Consider the following 17220-nt stretch of genomic DNA (forward strand, 5'->3'; position numbering starts at 1 on the left):
CCCCTCTCCTTGACCCCACAATCCCAATTTCAGTTCCAGACCTCGGTTAGGAGGACAGCATCGTCATCGTCTTTCGCTCTGCTTTGGCATCTTTATCCTTTATGCAAGAAAAAAAGAGGGAGAATAAAACACGATTCGAGTAAATAAAAACACAGAGCTTCTTGGGGCACGAGCAAAGTTGATGGCAATAAAAAAAAAGCTTACAATTTATTGATTTCATATTAGTAGGGGACTGACGACACGCGGGATACACACACACACACACGCATACCCACAAACTGGATCCGATCAGGACGTATGCATAAATTTACAAACGCCTGAAAGTGTGCAACGAAATCTGTGGCACTCTGTCGCCAGAAATTTGGCTGTTGACGCAGAAGTTTTTCGGGTCTTCTTTCTATTTCGTTTCGGTTAATGCTTTGATTTCAATTTGCCCGAATGTGGGTCAGCTTTTTTGTTGGGTATACTTTGGGTGGCACGCTAATTTGAGAGAGAATTTGAATCTTTTGGGCCGCAGAACTTGCTAATTGAATCAAATTGTCTTCTAATTGTTGTCGAGTTTCGATTTCTTTAAACAGAATTTGTATGGCTTAGCGAGTGGCGGAAGTGAGCAAACTTTCCACTTGGTTTGGAGCAGCAGGATATTGCTCTATTAGGATTTGTTCGGATAATACCACACACAACACACAGATGTACTGTAGTCACTCGAATTGTTCGGCAAACAATCCATCATTTAGGCCAAATACTGTGTTGGCTGTACAAATTATAAACCAGACTTCTGAATGCCAATTTGATAAGCTGATTTATGCTTCATGTTTAGACTGCGGTCCTCCCTCTCTGGGTTGACAGGGAAATCATTAGGCTAATGCGATTGGAGGGTCTGCAAACACAAATATTGGAACTGGCAAACAAAAACGAGCTGTGCACATAAATTAAGCCGGAAATCAGTAATCCCATTGATTCCCAGCCATAGCTGCAACCCCATCGATATGCAAAGTTAGTTCGTTCGGTGATAACAAATGTGGAACAATTATGGCCGCATTAAGCATATGCCCGAATGGTCAGCAAACCTCCATCCAAGTATATGTACGTGTGGGTGTGTGTGGGTCAGTGGAGTGCACCGTCAGTCGTTCTTTGGATTTGCATAAATCCAACCACATTTATTCAATAAGCAACCCACACACGCACGCACACATGTGAGTGGGTGAATGGGTGTTTGGGTGGAAAAACAGCAGCAGCAGGAGCAATCGACTTTGGCTGGGCTTTAAGACCACTTAATAATCCACTTGGATGGGTTAAAGGGGAGTCGAACAGAGACTCCAGCTCCACTTGCTGATTGCCCGCACTGTTGGCATTGATTTACGGGGTGGACTAACCCCAGAAACCGAACCCTTGCCCAATCCCATTCACCATTCCGAAAACGAGTCCCAATGCCAATACCAATCGGGTATGCAAATCGAATACAACTAAATGTAAACACATACAAATGCAGTTGGAGATGGAGATGGAACCTAAGTTCCATTTCTATTTTTCCGATTTGAGTTCGCAAGGGTTCTAATGCCTCAGCGGCTGGGACTCGGACAGGCACAGGAGAAGCAGGACTATGGCCAAGACTAGGAGCAGGAGCAAGAGTAGGACGCACTGAATGACTGGCAGACATCCTTGGCAAACTTTTGCTTGAACGGCTTAACTTTTTTGCACGTGTAGCTAGCTGGGCAGCAGGCACAGGATGAGGAGCAGGATTCGACCCTGCCACTACACACTTTTAGTTAAATTCGAAAAAATAAAAGAATCTTTTGTTCTTTGGCAATCCCTTAAAATGTTTTTCCAGCCCCTTTTTTCAGATGGCAAAGAACTTTCCTCATTTGCGGGAGGCTTGAGAGGGTCTGCAATTTAACTCTGTGAAGATTAAAGACCGGATTAAGCTTAATGAACTCACACACACCTTTAATGAATCACCTACGTATGAGTCGTCCTAGTCAAGGTCTAAGTTGAAGAAAAACAAAAGTACCGCACCCACAATAAAGGGAGATGATCAATCAGCCGGAGATATGCAAATGTTGTGGAATACCTTGACGAAAGATCAGCCAGGTAGACCGCAACAGAAACCGTTTAGCCCAACAAAAAGGCCCAGACAACAATGGGCCGTAAACGCATTAACAGTAATGGCAAACAAAAAGAGAGGCAGAGCCAGCAGATCAACCAGAAGGCAAATCATGCCACACCTGCGCACCAGTAAGAGGCAACATGTTGGGCCGCCAGCCGCGTCCAACGCGCTCTTACCTGCGCAGGTGAGTGGTGAGCGACCCAACATGTTCGCTTGCACTTCTTCGTTTTCCAGTTCCATCGCGAAGCCCCTGAAAATGGGTCAGGCTATATAAACGCAAGTTCAAGGCGATCGCCGTTTCAGACAACTTTGGCAGCAGACGCATCAACATCACCAAACCAGCAGCAGCAGCAGTAGCACCACCCCAAGCGGACACAACCATCTCTATCGCGAAGTGAAATCCGAAGTCTCTCGAAGTGGGATCGAAGTAAACGAAAGTTGGTATCGATCGACAACAAAAATATTGAGAGAGAAATTTTCCAGTGCAATTTTTGGGTGAATTTTTAAGTGAATTGTGTGCTTGACAATCGCGTGCTGAAATTTTCCGTTTTTGCAGTGCCAACGAGCCAAAACTACACTCAGCCAAAGGAGTAATTACAATTTTTCTTAATTGTTTTGAGTTCAGCCAGCTGAAAGACAGCGGGATTAACAGACAGGTGAGAGAAATTTTTCCAGCACCACAAAAATGTGTCCAACTAAACTAGTTTTAATGGAACCGCACAAGTTAAAAATAATTTAATTCAGAGACATTCCATGCAAGAGTTGAGCTATTTATTCAATTGACTGAAAGCTCTTTTTGAATGGTGGAGATTATTAGTTAATTTAAGAGCCATTCAAACACTTTATTAATATCAACATAAATATGCCAACCTTATTTAATGCTGAGTCATCTAAAGTAAAAGTTTGCGGATATAGTTGGGAGTTTTAATGATGAAACATACATTTGTACATGTATTTGGGACTTTTTGATATCTTAATGCAAATATTTGTGACTAATTTTCGTTGCGGCCTTACATCCGCTAAAATATGTAAAAGGTGAGACCTGTCCCTGTGAACTCAATCAAACTCCCTTAAGATCAGCTGATGGACTTTGAGACTTTGCAGCTTGATCCACAAATCAATTGGTCAGCACTGTGTCCAACCAGCGTCGTAGCCCAGAACCAGAGCATTAGAAAGTTATTTACAATTGATTGAATGCCACAATTCTGTCCCGTTGTCGTGCCATGCGTTTTGTTTGTCCAACAAATTGAGGCAAGAGCCAAATATTTGGGTCAGGCCTAAAGAAATAACAGAACTTGAAGCATAAATACAGCAACAAAACGGCCAGAGAGGGAGGGCGAAAGAGATGGAGAGAGGTAGGGGAGAATTTCTGTTAAACGAGTTAACAACTTTGCATGAAAAAGCAAACAGAAACCCATCGACTGGACGCAGCGTGGAACATGTCAAAAGAGAGAGGGGACGCCTGCGGTAAGGAGAGACGCGTATTGGAAGTGCGGTGCGGTGGGGCGACACTGCCAGCCGGGCACGCACTCTTGGCCAACAGGCAACAGACCCGGCTACATATGGAAATGTGCACTGGGCCCAGGTTCTCTGGAAAGCACACCGATGCGGAGCAAACCTCCAATGTGCACTGCTGACGCTGACGCTAGCAATGATGATGGCCGCCCACTGACCCAAATGGGCGCCTGTCGCCCGTCTGTCCACCTTCCCAAAGAATTTTCGTTTTCAGGCCCCCCGTTTTGGCTCTCTCAGCCCACGCTTTTGGCACTCCCAACTCCCCTTTTGTGGAGGAGGCCTTGCGGCCGTTTTGTCTATGGCCTTGATTCCATGTGGGTCTCCGTCTCTGTCTCGCACTTGCTCTTCACTCTCTTTCTGTCAACGTTTCTGCTGTCTCTGCAGGCCAATTAATGCCTGCCTTTTGGCCAAGTCTTTTGGGGAAACTTCCTATACAGAATGTATATTTATTTTATTTATTTAATTGGCTGTAAAAGGTCACGTTTGTCTGCCATTTGCTTACCAATTTGCTTGGCATTCAACCCATTTTCTGATTTTCTGCTGCCGGCCCTTTATTTATTTCTTATCGCCTTCTACCTTGAAGCAAGTTATTTTATTTTATTTGACTTTTTTTCTTACTTTTTTGTTGGTAACTTTCATTCATTCAGCGGTTTGTTGTTGGCTGCTGGTTGTTGGTTTCTTTTGGCATTTTGCGGCTGTATTTGTTGGTTTTGCTGACTGGCTGGCTGTTCGGTTGTCAAGTCGAGTGAGGTGAAAGTTTTTGCTTTGAAGCTGCTAAGTTGCCTTTGCAGTCGGGTTAAATTGAATTTGTTTTCGTTGATTGCACTTTGAGAGAATGCTTGAACCTTGGGGGGGACATGTTATCTCGAAATTCACGCAAAAAAGTGTTTTTCTTCCATGACTTTCAGGCTGCTATGACAGCTGTAATTTGTGTCTCAGCTGCAGCTGACTAATAACCATAATGGCAATGGCAATTGCAAGTGCAATTTGTTCTGCTTTCATGCAGTTTTGCAACTATATTTATCTGTTGGATTTGCAGACTGCATTTTGGGGTCAGTAAAAGTTGAAGACAAGTTGAAGTCAACTTTTCCGTACCTGACATCCCTTGGCGATCATTTCTGCTTGCCTTCAGGTTGCATCACTTTGGAAATTTGTTACCAAATAATCGATATAACTGGTCAACACTCTTTACCCTCACGCTCGAACTTTTAAGCCGAATTAAAATGCAGTACAGTCCGCCAGTCATTTGGCCGATTGACAACGGTTTGCTGGTGGTTTTTCGTTGGGGGTTGCTGACCAGCGATTCAAGACGAAAGACTTAAGGCACAAACTGGCTAGAAAGCCGCAGTGCATGCCAATTAAGGCTAAGTGCGCGCCTCCAAACAATTGCTGTTTATTTAAAACTGTTAACCCCTTCTTGGTCAATAAACCTTGGCTCGGATTCTGGGCAAAAAGAAAGTGAAACCTGAATATTTGTGGCCGCTTTGCTCAAGTTTCTCTGCGGCGGTGGCCGGAAACCAGTCCATGACTGTCCAGAAATCTGGCCAACGCTCTTTTAGGTCTTCGCCGAAGAGAATGATTCACAAAAGAGCGGAGAGCAATGGGCGTGCATCTATGTATGTATGTGTCTGTGCATCTCTCTGCTCACTTACCGCAAATCACGAACATTTTTACCGCTTTCTCATGTTTGACTTTGACCAGAAACCCAGTGGAGCGTGTCGCGGCACGAGACCGCAAACGAAACTGAAAATAAATATCACATAAATTACAATGATATTTCTCCTTTCGCCTCCAAAGAACTTGGTTATTGTTATACTCGTACTCGTACTCGTACTCACACTCGTATGTCTGTATTTTTACTCCCCCTCTTTGTGGCATTGCTTTTCCTCTCTCGCTGTCTGTGTTTTTGCGGTTTCTACACTTTCTAATTTGCGACTTTTGACCAACTGCAGTCGTGTAATTGCTGCTCTCTATATCGAAATAGTTATATTGCTTTTGCCGCTTTTTATAGAGATTTTAATTGCCATTTTTAGACAAACGATTTGGTGCCGCTGCTGGCCATGAAAGTAAGAGTTGCGTGTGAAGTTTTCAATTAAAGCTGGCGTGTTTTGTTGAAGTGAAAAATGAATACACATAAGCAGCAGTGGTGGAGGGAAAGGCTTCACTTGTGGAGAGAATTATGTCACAGCAAATGGCTGTCATTAAGACGAGAGTTCTTTGAGTGGCCATCACAATTTCCCTGCCATTTTGGCATTTCTCTCTCATATAATCAATGAAATTTCTCTGCCACATGCGAGTATCATATCTCAGTCATTAATTACCATTATCTTAACGACTCGATCACGCTTGCAGATCCCTGGAGCTGGAGCTGGAGCTGCTGGCTCTAACAGCTTTCTAAATTTACATGGCCACCGTAATTTCCACGGAACTGTGTCGAATTGTGTCACAAAACCATCAAATCTCGATTGGCATAACCGTGAGATGCGGCTTACTGCTTCTGTCCGATTAATGATCAGGCAATTTACATTTCAATGCAGTTTGACCCATTCTGGGGAGCCTGTTCTTCGTCTGTCGGCGGTCGCCGATCGGCGGTCGGCAATTAAATGGAAATCAATGCAATCTCTGTTCTGCCATTGGCATTCCGCTGGACTCTCCACACCACTCTTGAGATTCCCCACGACTCCACACACTCGCTGGCTTTATTAATTGTAACGGTAAGCTGTTGCATGACATCTGAGCAAGAGAACCGCTAGCTGGAACAGGTTCTTGCCACAGCAACACACAACAAAAAGTAAGGAACAGATCAGAAATAAAGCGAAGATGAAAGAACTTCTTTCCATTCCAAATCGCGCGGATGAAGAGCTCAATTCTGGATGGCTCCCCATGCTAATATCAGACAAAACTGTGAGGCTCGCATTGAGGAAGAGTCTGCTAATTGCTCTTACTTGGCACCTCACCTGTGCCCCACCTGTGCCCAGGCGGCTTTCTAGCGTATGTTGCTCAACTTGGGTAATTTCCCTGCTGCTTCTGCCACAGAAACCACTGGGAGATGGGCATGGGATGGGATCGGATACGATGGTGAACAGGTTCAGTTTGACCGACACCTTAATTGGGAGCAGTTAGACTAGTTTCTAGCTGTTTCGGAAGCAAACCTGGCGACGCTTTGGCTTTGTCTCTGGCTCTGGCTTTGGCTGTGGCTTTAATTACACGCCGAAGCAACTTTCTTATCTGGTTTCCATGGAAATTGTAAAGTAATTTCTGCTCCATGAGAAATGGACAATTTTTGACAATACCTGAGAGAAGCTTTTCTTTCTTGTCTCTCTTTTTTTTGGGTACCAATGAAAGAATATTTAAATGCAATACTCACAAGTGTTTCTTGCATGACAATTCATATTTTCTGAATGGGAGAAAGCATATTTACAATGAAGTTTCTTACAGAATTAATTGTGTGAATTGTTATATTTAAATTTGAGTTGAGTTTCCATTAGACAACACTTAAATGCAATCCATATTCTGCAATTTATTTGGCATTGTTTGGACTCTCTGCCATTTGAGACATGAAACTATTACCAATTCATATGAAATCAGGTCAAGCATGTGCCACTGAAAGGGGCCAGAGTACAGTCCTAATATTAATGCCCAACTCGTGCGGCGGTTCAGGAAACTCGTTCACACACACAATTGGGCAACGTGAAAGTGTTATGCCAATTGTGTGGGCGGTCTTTGGCTTACGATGAATTTCAAACAGTTTTGCTCTGTCTTTTGCAGCAGTCATGTGGAATCAGAGTAAAGTGCACGCCTATCTGCTGCTCTCGATAGTGGCCAGCAATTGCCTGCTGATGACCTACGCCTTCCCGCAGCAGGAGGTCTACCAGAGACAGCACCAACTAGCCCAATCGCCAGTCTATCGGGGAGAGGAGAGTGCCAGGAAGTTCGCGGTCAAGCCGAATGCCTCGAAGAAGGTGGCTCTGGACGACATCGAGGATGATCTGGAGAACAATCAGCTGCAGGAGACTGTGGGCGGCCCCGGCGGATTCACCTGGTCCAACATGCTCTCCACCGTGATGACAATGTTCTTTAATGGCGCTGTGAATGCCCCATCGAAGTCCGATGATGTGGACTCCTCGATTGGACTGGGTGGCAGTCCCTGGGCCAATGTCATCTCCATGGGTAAGTCGCACTCAGTTCCCATAATAGATCCATCTTCATACTATACCCCTTTAGGTCTTCGCATCATCAACACTCTGTTGGGCGGTGGAGCACCCAGCGATGGCATCGACAAGGTCGACAATGGCGGATCTCCCATGCAGGTAAATCGATCGATCCATTAGCCACATAACATGGTGTACACTTACTGATTGCTTTTGTGCCACTTTTGTTTCGCTTTTATCGTAATACGTTGATCGTTGATCGCTGGATCGCTGGATCGTTCATTATTTCGTCTTACATACATACTTATACTTATACTTATACTGATTCTGGGTGTTTGGCTCTTCTCTTATGTTCGTTTCCCGCCTACCTCCTCTACCTGTACCCGTACCTGTACCTGTATCTGTACCTCTACCTCTCTAATAAATCGCACAGGGCATATTGGTGGCTGTGATGTCTGCCGTTTTGGGCTCCAGAGACCCCGATCAAGTCAACTCGATGGCCAAACAAGCTGGCGAGGTAAACATCTTTATTGCTTTCACAGAAAACACAAACAAAACTCAACAAGAGACACTAGGCAACAAGATCGGGGCACTTCGCAGCTTCTTCTAGACAACTTAGAATAGTTTCCACGTCTAAGTTTATTCTTGTTACTTGATGAAAGCCTCCGGTTTGCAATTGAATCAATTTCAATCAGCTTAAGATCCAAAGTTTAACCCCTGAAATTGTTTCCTTCAGCATGTTTCTCTTTCTCTAATTCACGCCCCAAATCTTGTTGCCTAGTGCCTAGAGAATGTAAATGTTTTATATGCACACACACCACACACCACACATCATACACCACACTCTTACACCACACACACTGCGACACACTCACACACACCTCTTAGAATTGGCACAAGCAAATGCAAAACTAATTGACTAATGCTTCCTCTGCCCACCGCGCCCTACCAACACACAAACACACACACAAACACACACGCGACACACACACATGCCACAAAACACACCTTCCACTGAACAACGCTCCCCCTTCCACAGTTCATTCAGATCGTGATGAATCTGCTGGACGCCCTGAAGACCTCCTTCTCGCACCGCTCCCTAACTGCCCGCTCCCTGGGCAAGCGTGACTCGGTGAGCGACGCCGTCGTCGCGGGCATCTCCCTGATGAAGGGCTACGTCCGCACCTACCGCAACTCGGAGGACAAGTGCACGCAGCGCTACATGTGCGACGCCAACACGGAGTGCGTGCGCGAGATTGGCGGCAGCAGCATCTTCTGCCAGCTGGGATCGTAAGTCACGCGGCCGAGCCAGCCCCTTCCTTCCTGAGATATTTCTTAATCATAATTCCTCCGTTTCAGATACGCCACCAGCTATGTGCTTGGACGCAGCAGTGGCGGCAGCTTTGAGGAGCTGTACGATGCTGGTCGCCGGGGTCGCTCGGGCTTCGACTGCCGCCAGATGTATCTGGAGTGCAATGAGGTCTAGGTCCGAGGTCCGACCGGGGGGCTAGTGCCTACGACTGGACTTTTCTCTTAACTAATTTAAATTAATTTATGTACTTCCATTTAGATCTTAGCTATTTATATTATTTATTTACAAGCAAATCTGTATTTATTTTCGTCTCTGACAACAAAACAACAATCCATACAAAATAAATGCATTGAATTTGATTTAAAGAGCATGGTTCCAAAATTTAAATTCAAAATCAAAGTTGTAGTGTGACCATGCAGCGGCACGCCGAAAATATCGCATTATATTCAACTTGCTCCACCAGTCTGGCAGCACTATTTCGCTAGCAGTAAGAAGCTGATTGCTGTGAAAGGGCAACACTGCTTCGTGAAAGCAGTGCATCAAGCAGTTCGAAAAATACAGTGCACCTTGCAAGCAGTTATAATTCCACTGCTCATCGCATATTTGAATCCGAAATTATCGTTAAAAAAGCATACGGCCTGAGGACGTTTAAAAGTGAAACTTATTAGACTTAGTACATAAGTGCATGTTATTTACATTAAAATAGATTTTACAACTATATAAATGCATTGCCTGCCCCAATTTATCCCTAAATAATCTCCTTTATTTTGCAAGCAACTTCATGGCCATCAACAACAAACAACTTGGTATCACCCCAAATGTTGTGTTTTCTGTGCAAAAAGGTGTGTCAACTCCACCCAACATCCATCCACCCATCCGCCCCTTGACAGCGAAGTGGCCGCCTCTTTGGAGTTTCTTTGATGCAACTTGCAGCCGTCTCGGTTGTTGTCCTGGTTCTCATTGCTTATCAACATTCAGCAACAGACAGAAATGACATCCACAAGGGATGGCCACGTGATAGGATCGTGAGCGGAATGGGATAGAAATGCTTGCAGCAGGAGAAAGTTTTCGGCAAAAAACATTTATTCACATACCTGGGTGCACAGCACGCCAGCTTCTTTTGAGTAGGCTATTTTGTGAGGGATGACAAACAGGAAAACTTGCCAGGCCAAAGGCAAGGAACTTGTCTTGTCTCTGGGCCATTGCGCAGCTGCACCCTTTCACAAAGTTTCCGCAATTTTGATAAATGTCAAGGCACAGCTGAGATTTATGGGACAGCCGGCAACGCCGACGCAAAGAAAATGTGCACCAGCCAAATGGAATGTGGAAATGTAGAAACTTAACTAAACTCCGAAGGCGTATCTTCAAGTGGATGAGTTTAAGTGTGTGTGCGTGTGTCTAGGGGAAGTGACAGAAGAGAGAGCCTAACCTAACCCACATTTAATGGGCGGAGATGGCAACATTTTGTCCAATGCAACAGCAGCAGCACAGCAGCACAGCAGCAGCGGCAGCAGCCTCCAAAGTTATGATTAATTTGTGCGGCCAAGTTTTTGCTGCTGCTGGGGAGGCTCCTGCTGCAGCCCACCAAAAAAACTTGTTCCATCTACAGAATTGTTTGTTTCCACTATCTGCAGGAGCAGCGGTGGCAGTAGGAGCTGCAGCTGCAACAGCAGGAGCCTTCTGCCCGTAATTAAAGGCGCTTTCGACCAAATGGCAACTGGCACTGGCACTGGCACTGGCTGGCGATGCATCGCTTAAAATTCCATTTAATTACGTTGAGTGTTGAATATCTTTAGTGCGCTAATTAGAACTGTGCGCAAAACTTTTCTCGGACACCAAATGCACTCCTAGTCTGTCTCGCAGCAAAACTCCCAAATGAAACAATCGAATTTTGGACAACGATCTAATTTGCAGCAGTAGAAGCAGAGCCAACAGCTGCAGCAGGGAGGAGTGCCGTGGCAGCAGCTGAAGTACAAACTTGAGCATGAGTTTGACATTTTTGTCAGACTGCTTAAATTGTTTCTCGCAGACTATAATAAACTTGTTGTCTAGGAAAGAAATTAAGTCTGCCTGCTAAAATCTGAGGGGTTTTTAATGAAATTTTGGAGTGCTGGTGATGGCTAATTGTTCTTGCTGGAAATTAAGGGAATTAAAATGGACTATTGAAGAGAATTTCTAAAGAAAAGTGCACGTAAAGTGGAGTGCGTTTTGCCATGGCAACGTTCATGGGTTGATGGGTTGGGGTATGCATTAAAATACAAAGAAATTATATGGAATTAAAAATGATTGAGTTAATTAAGGATCCATTGTGAGGAGAATTGATTAATTACAGAGCAGAGGATTGATGACAGCTCCATTTCCATATGAGTTGCTCTGAAATGTGAGCAGCATTCAACAATTGTTCAATCATTTTTATATTAAAATAAAAATACGGATAAATCTGTAATTGAATAAACATTTTCAATAAAATTGTCATTTCAACTCGTCGCTATTATACATTCATATTTCGAGCATATATACACGTATTTATACATACCATGCCAACCAATGAAAATTAAAGCAAAATATACATGCATTTCTGTTGTCCATTGCATTTCCATCAATTTCTGTTTGAAAATAATTCATTCTCTTCTGAATGTTAATTCTGTGAGCGTGTAATTAAATGCTGTGTCAAACGTATCAAATATTATTCAATGGCGACCAACGAATAAATACATATTGGTAGGAACTTCAACTTGAAATGTACATCAATGCTCGTATCATTTGGGAAATTTAATATCAGCTCTGTCCAAAAACAGGCCAAAGGTGCTCCCTTCATCACAGTAGCAGACACTGAAGCGAGAAAAGTTTTTTATCAACCTCATTTCCAGCACTTCTTATCCAAGCTGTCAAAATAGGTTCAACAAATTCCATGTCCGAAGGGATCTGTGACACACAAATGTACAAACTTTTTCCCGACATTAGCACTCTGACACGAGCCCAAAAAAAAACGTCTACATATTTATCCATGGGTAAATCCATGGGGAGAAACTAACCGCAAATCAACAGACAACACACACATGTCGCACACGTACAGTCAGGTACATAAATGTCCATCAAAGTCGCTGGCAATTATTTGGATATTTGCGCAAGCATTTTTTGATTTGATTTCCTTTCTGGCTTGGGCCAAATCAATTTATTTGAATCGCCGAAAGTGCGAAAATCTGTTCGATAACCTCAATTTAAGAATAAAAGCTGTAAAAATCCCACCGACAAACAGTAAAATGGCTAAAGCCGGGACATACAAAAACACCAGAATATATAGTACATACATATGTATATGGACATTTTTGTCAACATTTTTTTGCTTAGGCGTTTGGCGCAAAAATTGACCTATTGAAAAATTTAATGTTTGCATACAACAATTTCCTGCAGACAGAAATAACAATGACAACAATGAGGCTGACAAAGAGTGAATGTGAAAGTGAACGCAAACGGGAACGTGAATGTTCTGCTGATGCTGACAACTACAACAAGCCTTTAGGGCTGTAAAAAATTGGTAGAAAATGAAACCCGAAAACAAACCACAGGCCAGGGCGACCAGGACATACAGGGACGAGTGCAGGACACAACGCCGGAGGCGGTCGCTGCACCACGGGAAGCCACGCGGGCAGTTAAATCGATACACTGAGCGTATAAGCGAAACAAAACCAATACCAAAAGGCGACACACTGCCGGAATTTGCATTTGGCTTCTACCCCACAGCTCTGACTATACTGCCACCCGCCACCAGCACCGCCACACTCCAACACTGACACGCAGCGGGCCCTCCGGCAATGTGTGTGGGGCATGTCAGTGGTTGTCACCATCAGCATCACCAGATCCACAGTCAGAGCCAGGGCCAGGCCAGAGACAGGAACCAGGGCTATGGCCCAACTCTTCTCTGCTGCTGTCAGCGTCGGCGATATTGGCTTTTTTTCGGGAGGAGAAGAGAAACGGCACCAGTGGGGGCGAACCTGTGGCTGGGTGTCACTCTGGAAAAATCACAAGGCGCCCGAGCAGCCAGTAAACGCATTCTATGCCAGTTTTTCACCCCATGACCCACGGACCAATTCCAATTTTTGAGCTGGCCTGGCAGGTCCGCTGACGACGCCACCGTGTCTTATGTCACATGTAAAATGAGTTTTCTTTTCGTTACCCCAAATTTGGATGGCTCGTTTTATGTTTTCGTGAGACATCGTGGGCCAGGCAGCGCCCTAACAAACAATCAACTTGAAAACCATTAAAAAACCAGGTCACTTTATGATGGCGAATTTTCATAAATTTCTGAACAGCATTCTGCCACTGTGGGGCTGCTGCCACCGTATTTTTTGTTTCATGGCTTGCCAGTCGATTTTGAGTTCAGTTTCGGACAAGTTGGAATTGCTCAAATTTGCGAAGCGTTTTCAAAAAAAAGTTCGGCCCTACAGTGTGTGGTTTCAAGTGGAACTTACTGGCATTCATTGTGGGCACAACTTTTTGCATACATTATTGGCTCTTCCTCGAGTTGTGTGAAATATATTGAATTATTAACAGCGAAAAAAGGTGAAAATATTTAAACGCAATAACCAATTGTTGGCAGCTGTCCATCCACTCTTCCATGCATCCAGCCTCCGGTTGTTTTGGCGGTTTCCTTTTTGCGTTTGGGAGCGAGAAAATATCACAAAACCATTTGGCTACAAACTACATTCCGGTGGGCTGGGGAGTCTGGCCGGAATGGTTATAGGTTCCTTCGCCTTAGGCATAGCCTCCCCTACCGCCGCTGGTTGATGTAAACAAGCTGTCAAAGCTGCCGAGAATCGATTTGATTTCCTCCTTAATGTTTCCTCCGGCTTCCCTACACAACTTTGGCACGGGCTGTTTTGTGGTCAAATTTCGTAAAAATATTTTGAGAAATTATATTGTGAAAATAACTCCAACCGAAGATTTATGTATGTAAAAGATGTTGAAAGGTAGGCCCTACAGGTTGCACTAACCTGCTTAAATGGATTCAATTATTTTTTGTAAACAATCTACAAAATAGTTTAATTTTATTCCATGAATTCTTTAAACGTTTTCCTTGGCTTGTTGTTTATTTTTCTCAAAGCAAATTGTGTTCCCTCGAAACGTGCTTAATTTTATTTCCTAACATTTAAAATGTAATTGATGTTCAATCCTCTTTCAGTCAGAACAAAATCAGGCTTAAAGTTTGGCAACTCGATTGCCTCTATTCGTTTTAGTCTCTCCCTTCATTGCCTAAAGCCCTAGTGGAATTCGATTTGGCCACTTTAATTACGTCCGCGTAGGGCATTCAAACTTCCATTGGCCAGAGCCACATCCGCCGAGAGGAGATAAGTATTTTGCTGGTCCTACTATCAGCGCTCCCTTCTCAACTCGCACCTCCCCTTCCACCCATCCACCCTTCCACAGTTCAGGCAGCTCGAAATTTGGGCAAAAGCGGCATGTTAGTGATATTTTGCTATACATATACTCGTTCTCGTATATTTGTTGGCTGCCTCTTGCCCCCGACACAAATTGCTTAAAGTGGAAAATTGCTGGCGCTGCATTTGTGTCCTGTTTCGCCCAATCTGCCCCAGAGGATGGCGGCTGGCTTTTGGACGACGTCGAATGTGGTATGGATGAAGAGTGTGTGGTGCCTGGACTCACGATTCGTTTTGGTTACTGCCTGCATCTATGTATCTTTTATTGGTTTCTTCTATCTCTTCCGCACTGTCTATCAGCCGCAGTCGCTGTCGCTGTTCGTTGCTTCCTTCCCAATCAAATCAATATTCGATTGATGCGAATGCCATTATCTTTTTATTATGAACATTTATTTGCCATTGACTGCTGCTCAATTTGCCAGATAATTTTCATGCTGCGCCCCCCACAAATTAGTTCCAGCCATTGACGACTAATTGATGAGGGTCCTCGCACCACTTGTCACCGCATCGATTTGCCATAATCTATCACACATCCTGAGCGATGGGCCTATTTTTTTGGGTGGGAAGAATCAACCCTTTCGGGCAAGTCCATCAACTGATTTCTTTATCGTCATCGATACGGCTCCAAGATGTTTTATGGGAATTAAATGCCTGGCCTCCAGCCGGACGGCCTGCCCATTGGGGCTGCTTCATCAGCAGTTGCTACAAAGTACGGATCGCAATCTCATAAAGCCAATTCGAATATTTGCTTAAGAATGCCATAAAAAGGGCACAGGGATAAGCCATAAAACCATGTCTGGTACGAGGGATACTAAACATTTCCCTCCAAGCAACCTCTGACACTCACTGACACCCTAGGCCCCGATACTCGTAATAAATATGTATGTTTGGGTCATAAAAAAGTTAACTTGGAGTTCGTTAAACCAATGCGCGGACTCCAAGCCAAATGTAAGCCAGGCCTGTTCGACTTTTTTAATTGTACTTGGGCCAATAATTTTTTATTGCTTTTTAAACGCTGCGCTACGTGCGGAAAATAAAACAATTGTCGGGGTCACCATTATAGGGCGCCTTCCAGGCATCATCTAAAACAAAGCCAGTACCACAAATGTTGTAAACAACATATAATTTGATTGTTCGTTTGACGGGGTGTGGCGAGCATTTTCTAATTAAAATTTGTACTGCAATTGCTTTAATTAAAGCCGCAAGGTGAGCGCCAAACTTTATGGCCAATACAAATTTTGGGGAGGATTTTGTGCCGGCTGGGTGCTGGCTGGAGTTATTCCAAATAACTTTTTCCAGACAAAGTTTACTTGGTAATTTATTGAGTTTGCATTCGAGGGCCGCTTTTAATTAGCAGAAGGACGAACGACTCTCACACCACGAAAAATCGGAGCTTAAGTAAATTGTCAACACCAACCGGAATGGGGGCCATGCATTATGTAGCAACTTTTCGAAGGAAATTGGCCGAATGACCCAATCTCTGGAGTTAAAAACTTTTTATATTTTGTCTCACAAGTGACACACTGGAAATAGGAACAAGGATTGAACAAGGATTGTCTTTAAATATTCAGTGTCTTTTGCTTTGGTACGAGCGAACGCTTTTCTGTGGATTTAGGTTGTATTTCCATTAGATTTGATGTTATTTTGAGCGAACTAGAATAAAAGCTCTCTTCTATTATGTGTGTACTTATGTATGTTTGTTTGGTAATTCTTTATCCTTCTATATTTATGTGTGTGAATGAATTATCTCCCATGTGAATAAATCTTAGTCAAACTCAAGAGCATTCAACCAATTCATCAATTGTGAACTTTCCAAACTTCACAACAGAATTCCTATCTATTTTTAGAGTATTCCACCTTCGATCTCCTGAAACTCCCTTTTCGTTTGCGACTTTACCACTTGGCGATGACGAAAGAAATTTGCTGCGAGGGCAGAACTTGTTATTTTGCTCTTCAACTTGGTCCTGGTGCTGGTCCTGTTCCTGGGTTATCTCCCTCCCAACATCATAATCAGCAGCAGCATCAGGAGTGTACGTAGAGAAGCGGCAACAGCAGCATCAGTGCCATCATCATAATTTGCTGGCTGCGCTTATCGAACGAACGCCAAAAAAGTTAAGAATAATGTACACTTCAACATTTGCGCCATAGTTTGAAAAGAAAAAATTCAGCGAAAGATTGCGGAAGGCATTGGCTGAACCCGTGGCGGCAGAGGAAACAAAGGCCCGAGCCGAAAATAGCAAACATAACTTGAGCAAAGAATTTTTAGAGGGCTTCATCTCATTTTTTTGGGTTATGGTAGTACTTCCATGTTCCTTTTGTTTGTCCTGTGAGTACGTACACAACGGTTTACACTCGTTGTGAGTGTGTACTACGAGCTGTGTAATGCAAATGAAATGAGATTTTGTTCAGCGAGGTATTCATTAAAGCGCGCTGATTCGGGGCCCACAAATTGCATTGGCCAATGGCCACTGGCCACTGGCCACTGGCAGGCTCCACAGACTGCGAAATGTGCAAATATTTATAGCTGCAAACAACAGTGGGGCAAATTCATCGGCTCTAAAAGCCTACAGCCAGTTAGGGGAACACAATGTGCTGTTGAACAGCTCTACAGATATGCAGTATGTGTGTAGTAGTCGAATCCCATTTGGAATGCTCTTTGCATGGCCATGCCCATGCCCATTACCATCATCACCATCA

General features: G+C 43.9%; 1 protein-coding gene across 3 annotated transcripts; it reads left to right on the plus strand.

Moving 5' to 3' along the window:
- Nucleotides 1-2495: 2495 nt before the first annotated feature.
- LOC117896681 lies at nucleotides 2496-9403 on the plus strand. 3 transcript variants are annotated; one of them, XM_034805129.1, is made up of 7 exons: nucleotides 2496-2602; nucleotides 2664-2763; nucleotides 7391-7792; nucleotides 7847-7932; nucleotides 8207-8290; nucleotides 8813-9063; nucleotides 9133-9403. In XM_034805129.1, the coding sequence occupies exons 3-7, from the start codon at nucleotides 7396-7398 to the stop codon at nucleotides 9257-9259; spliced, it is 945 nt and encodes a 314-aa protein (XP_034661020.1). In that variant the 5' UTR covers nucleotides 2496-2602; nucleotides 2664-2763; nucleotides 7391-7395; the 3' UTR covers nucleotides 9260-9403. The 3 variants fall into 3 exon arrangements, with proteins under 3 accessions (XP_034661020.1, XP_034661021.1, XP_034661022.1); XM_034805130.1 differs by having other exon boundaries at nucleotides 7394-7792; XM_034805131.1 differs by lacking the exon at nucleotides 8207-8290 and having other exon boundaries at nucleotides 9133-9402.
- The last annotated feature ends 7817 nt before the right edge of the window (nucleotides 9404-17220 follow it).

The sequence above is a fragment of the Drosophila subobscura genome, chromosome O, assembly GCF_008121235.1.
Source record: "Drosophila subobscura isolate 14011-0131.10 chromosome O, UCBerk_Dsub_1.0, whole genome shotgun sequence".
Classification (NCBI taxonomy): Eukaryota; Metazoa; Arthropoda; class Insecta; order Diptera; family Drosophilidae; genus Drosophila; species Drosophila subobscura.

What these genes read in the sequence shown, in the direction of transcription:
- LOC117896681 (XM_034805129.1), top strand. Translation starts at nt 7,396, where the DNA reads ATGTGGAATCAGAGTAAAGTGCACGCCTATCTGCTGCTCTCGATAGTG. An exon ending in GGCCAATGTCATCTCCATGG is followed by an intron (nt 7,793 to 7,846) that starts GTAAGTCGCACT and finishes ATACCCCTTTAG; the next exon opens with GTCTTCGCATCATCAACACT. An exon ending in TGGCCAAACAAGCTGGCGAG is followed by an intron (nt 8,291 to 8,812) that starts GTAAACATCTTT and finishes CCCCTTCCACAG; the next exon opens with TTCATTCAGATCGTGATGAA.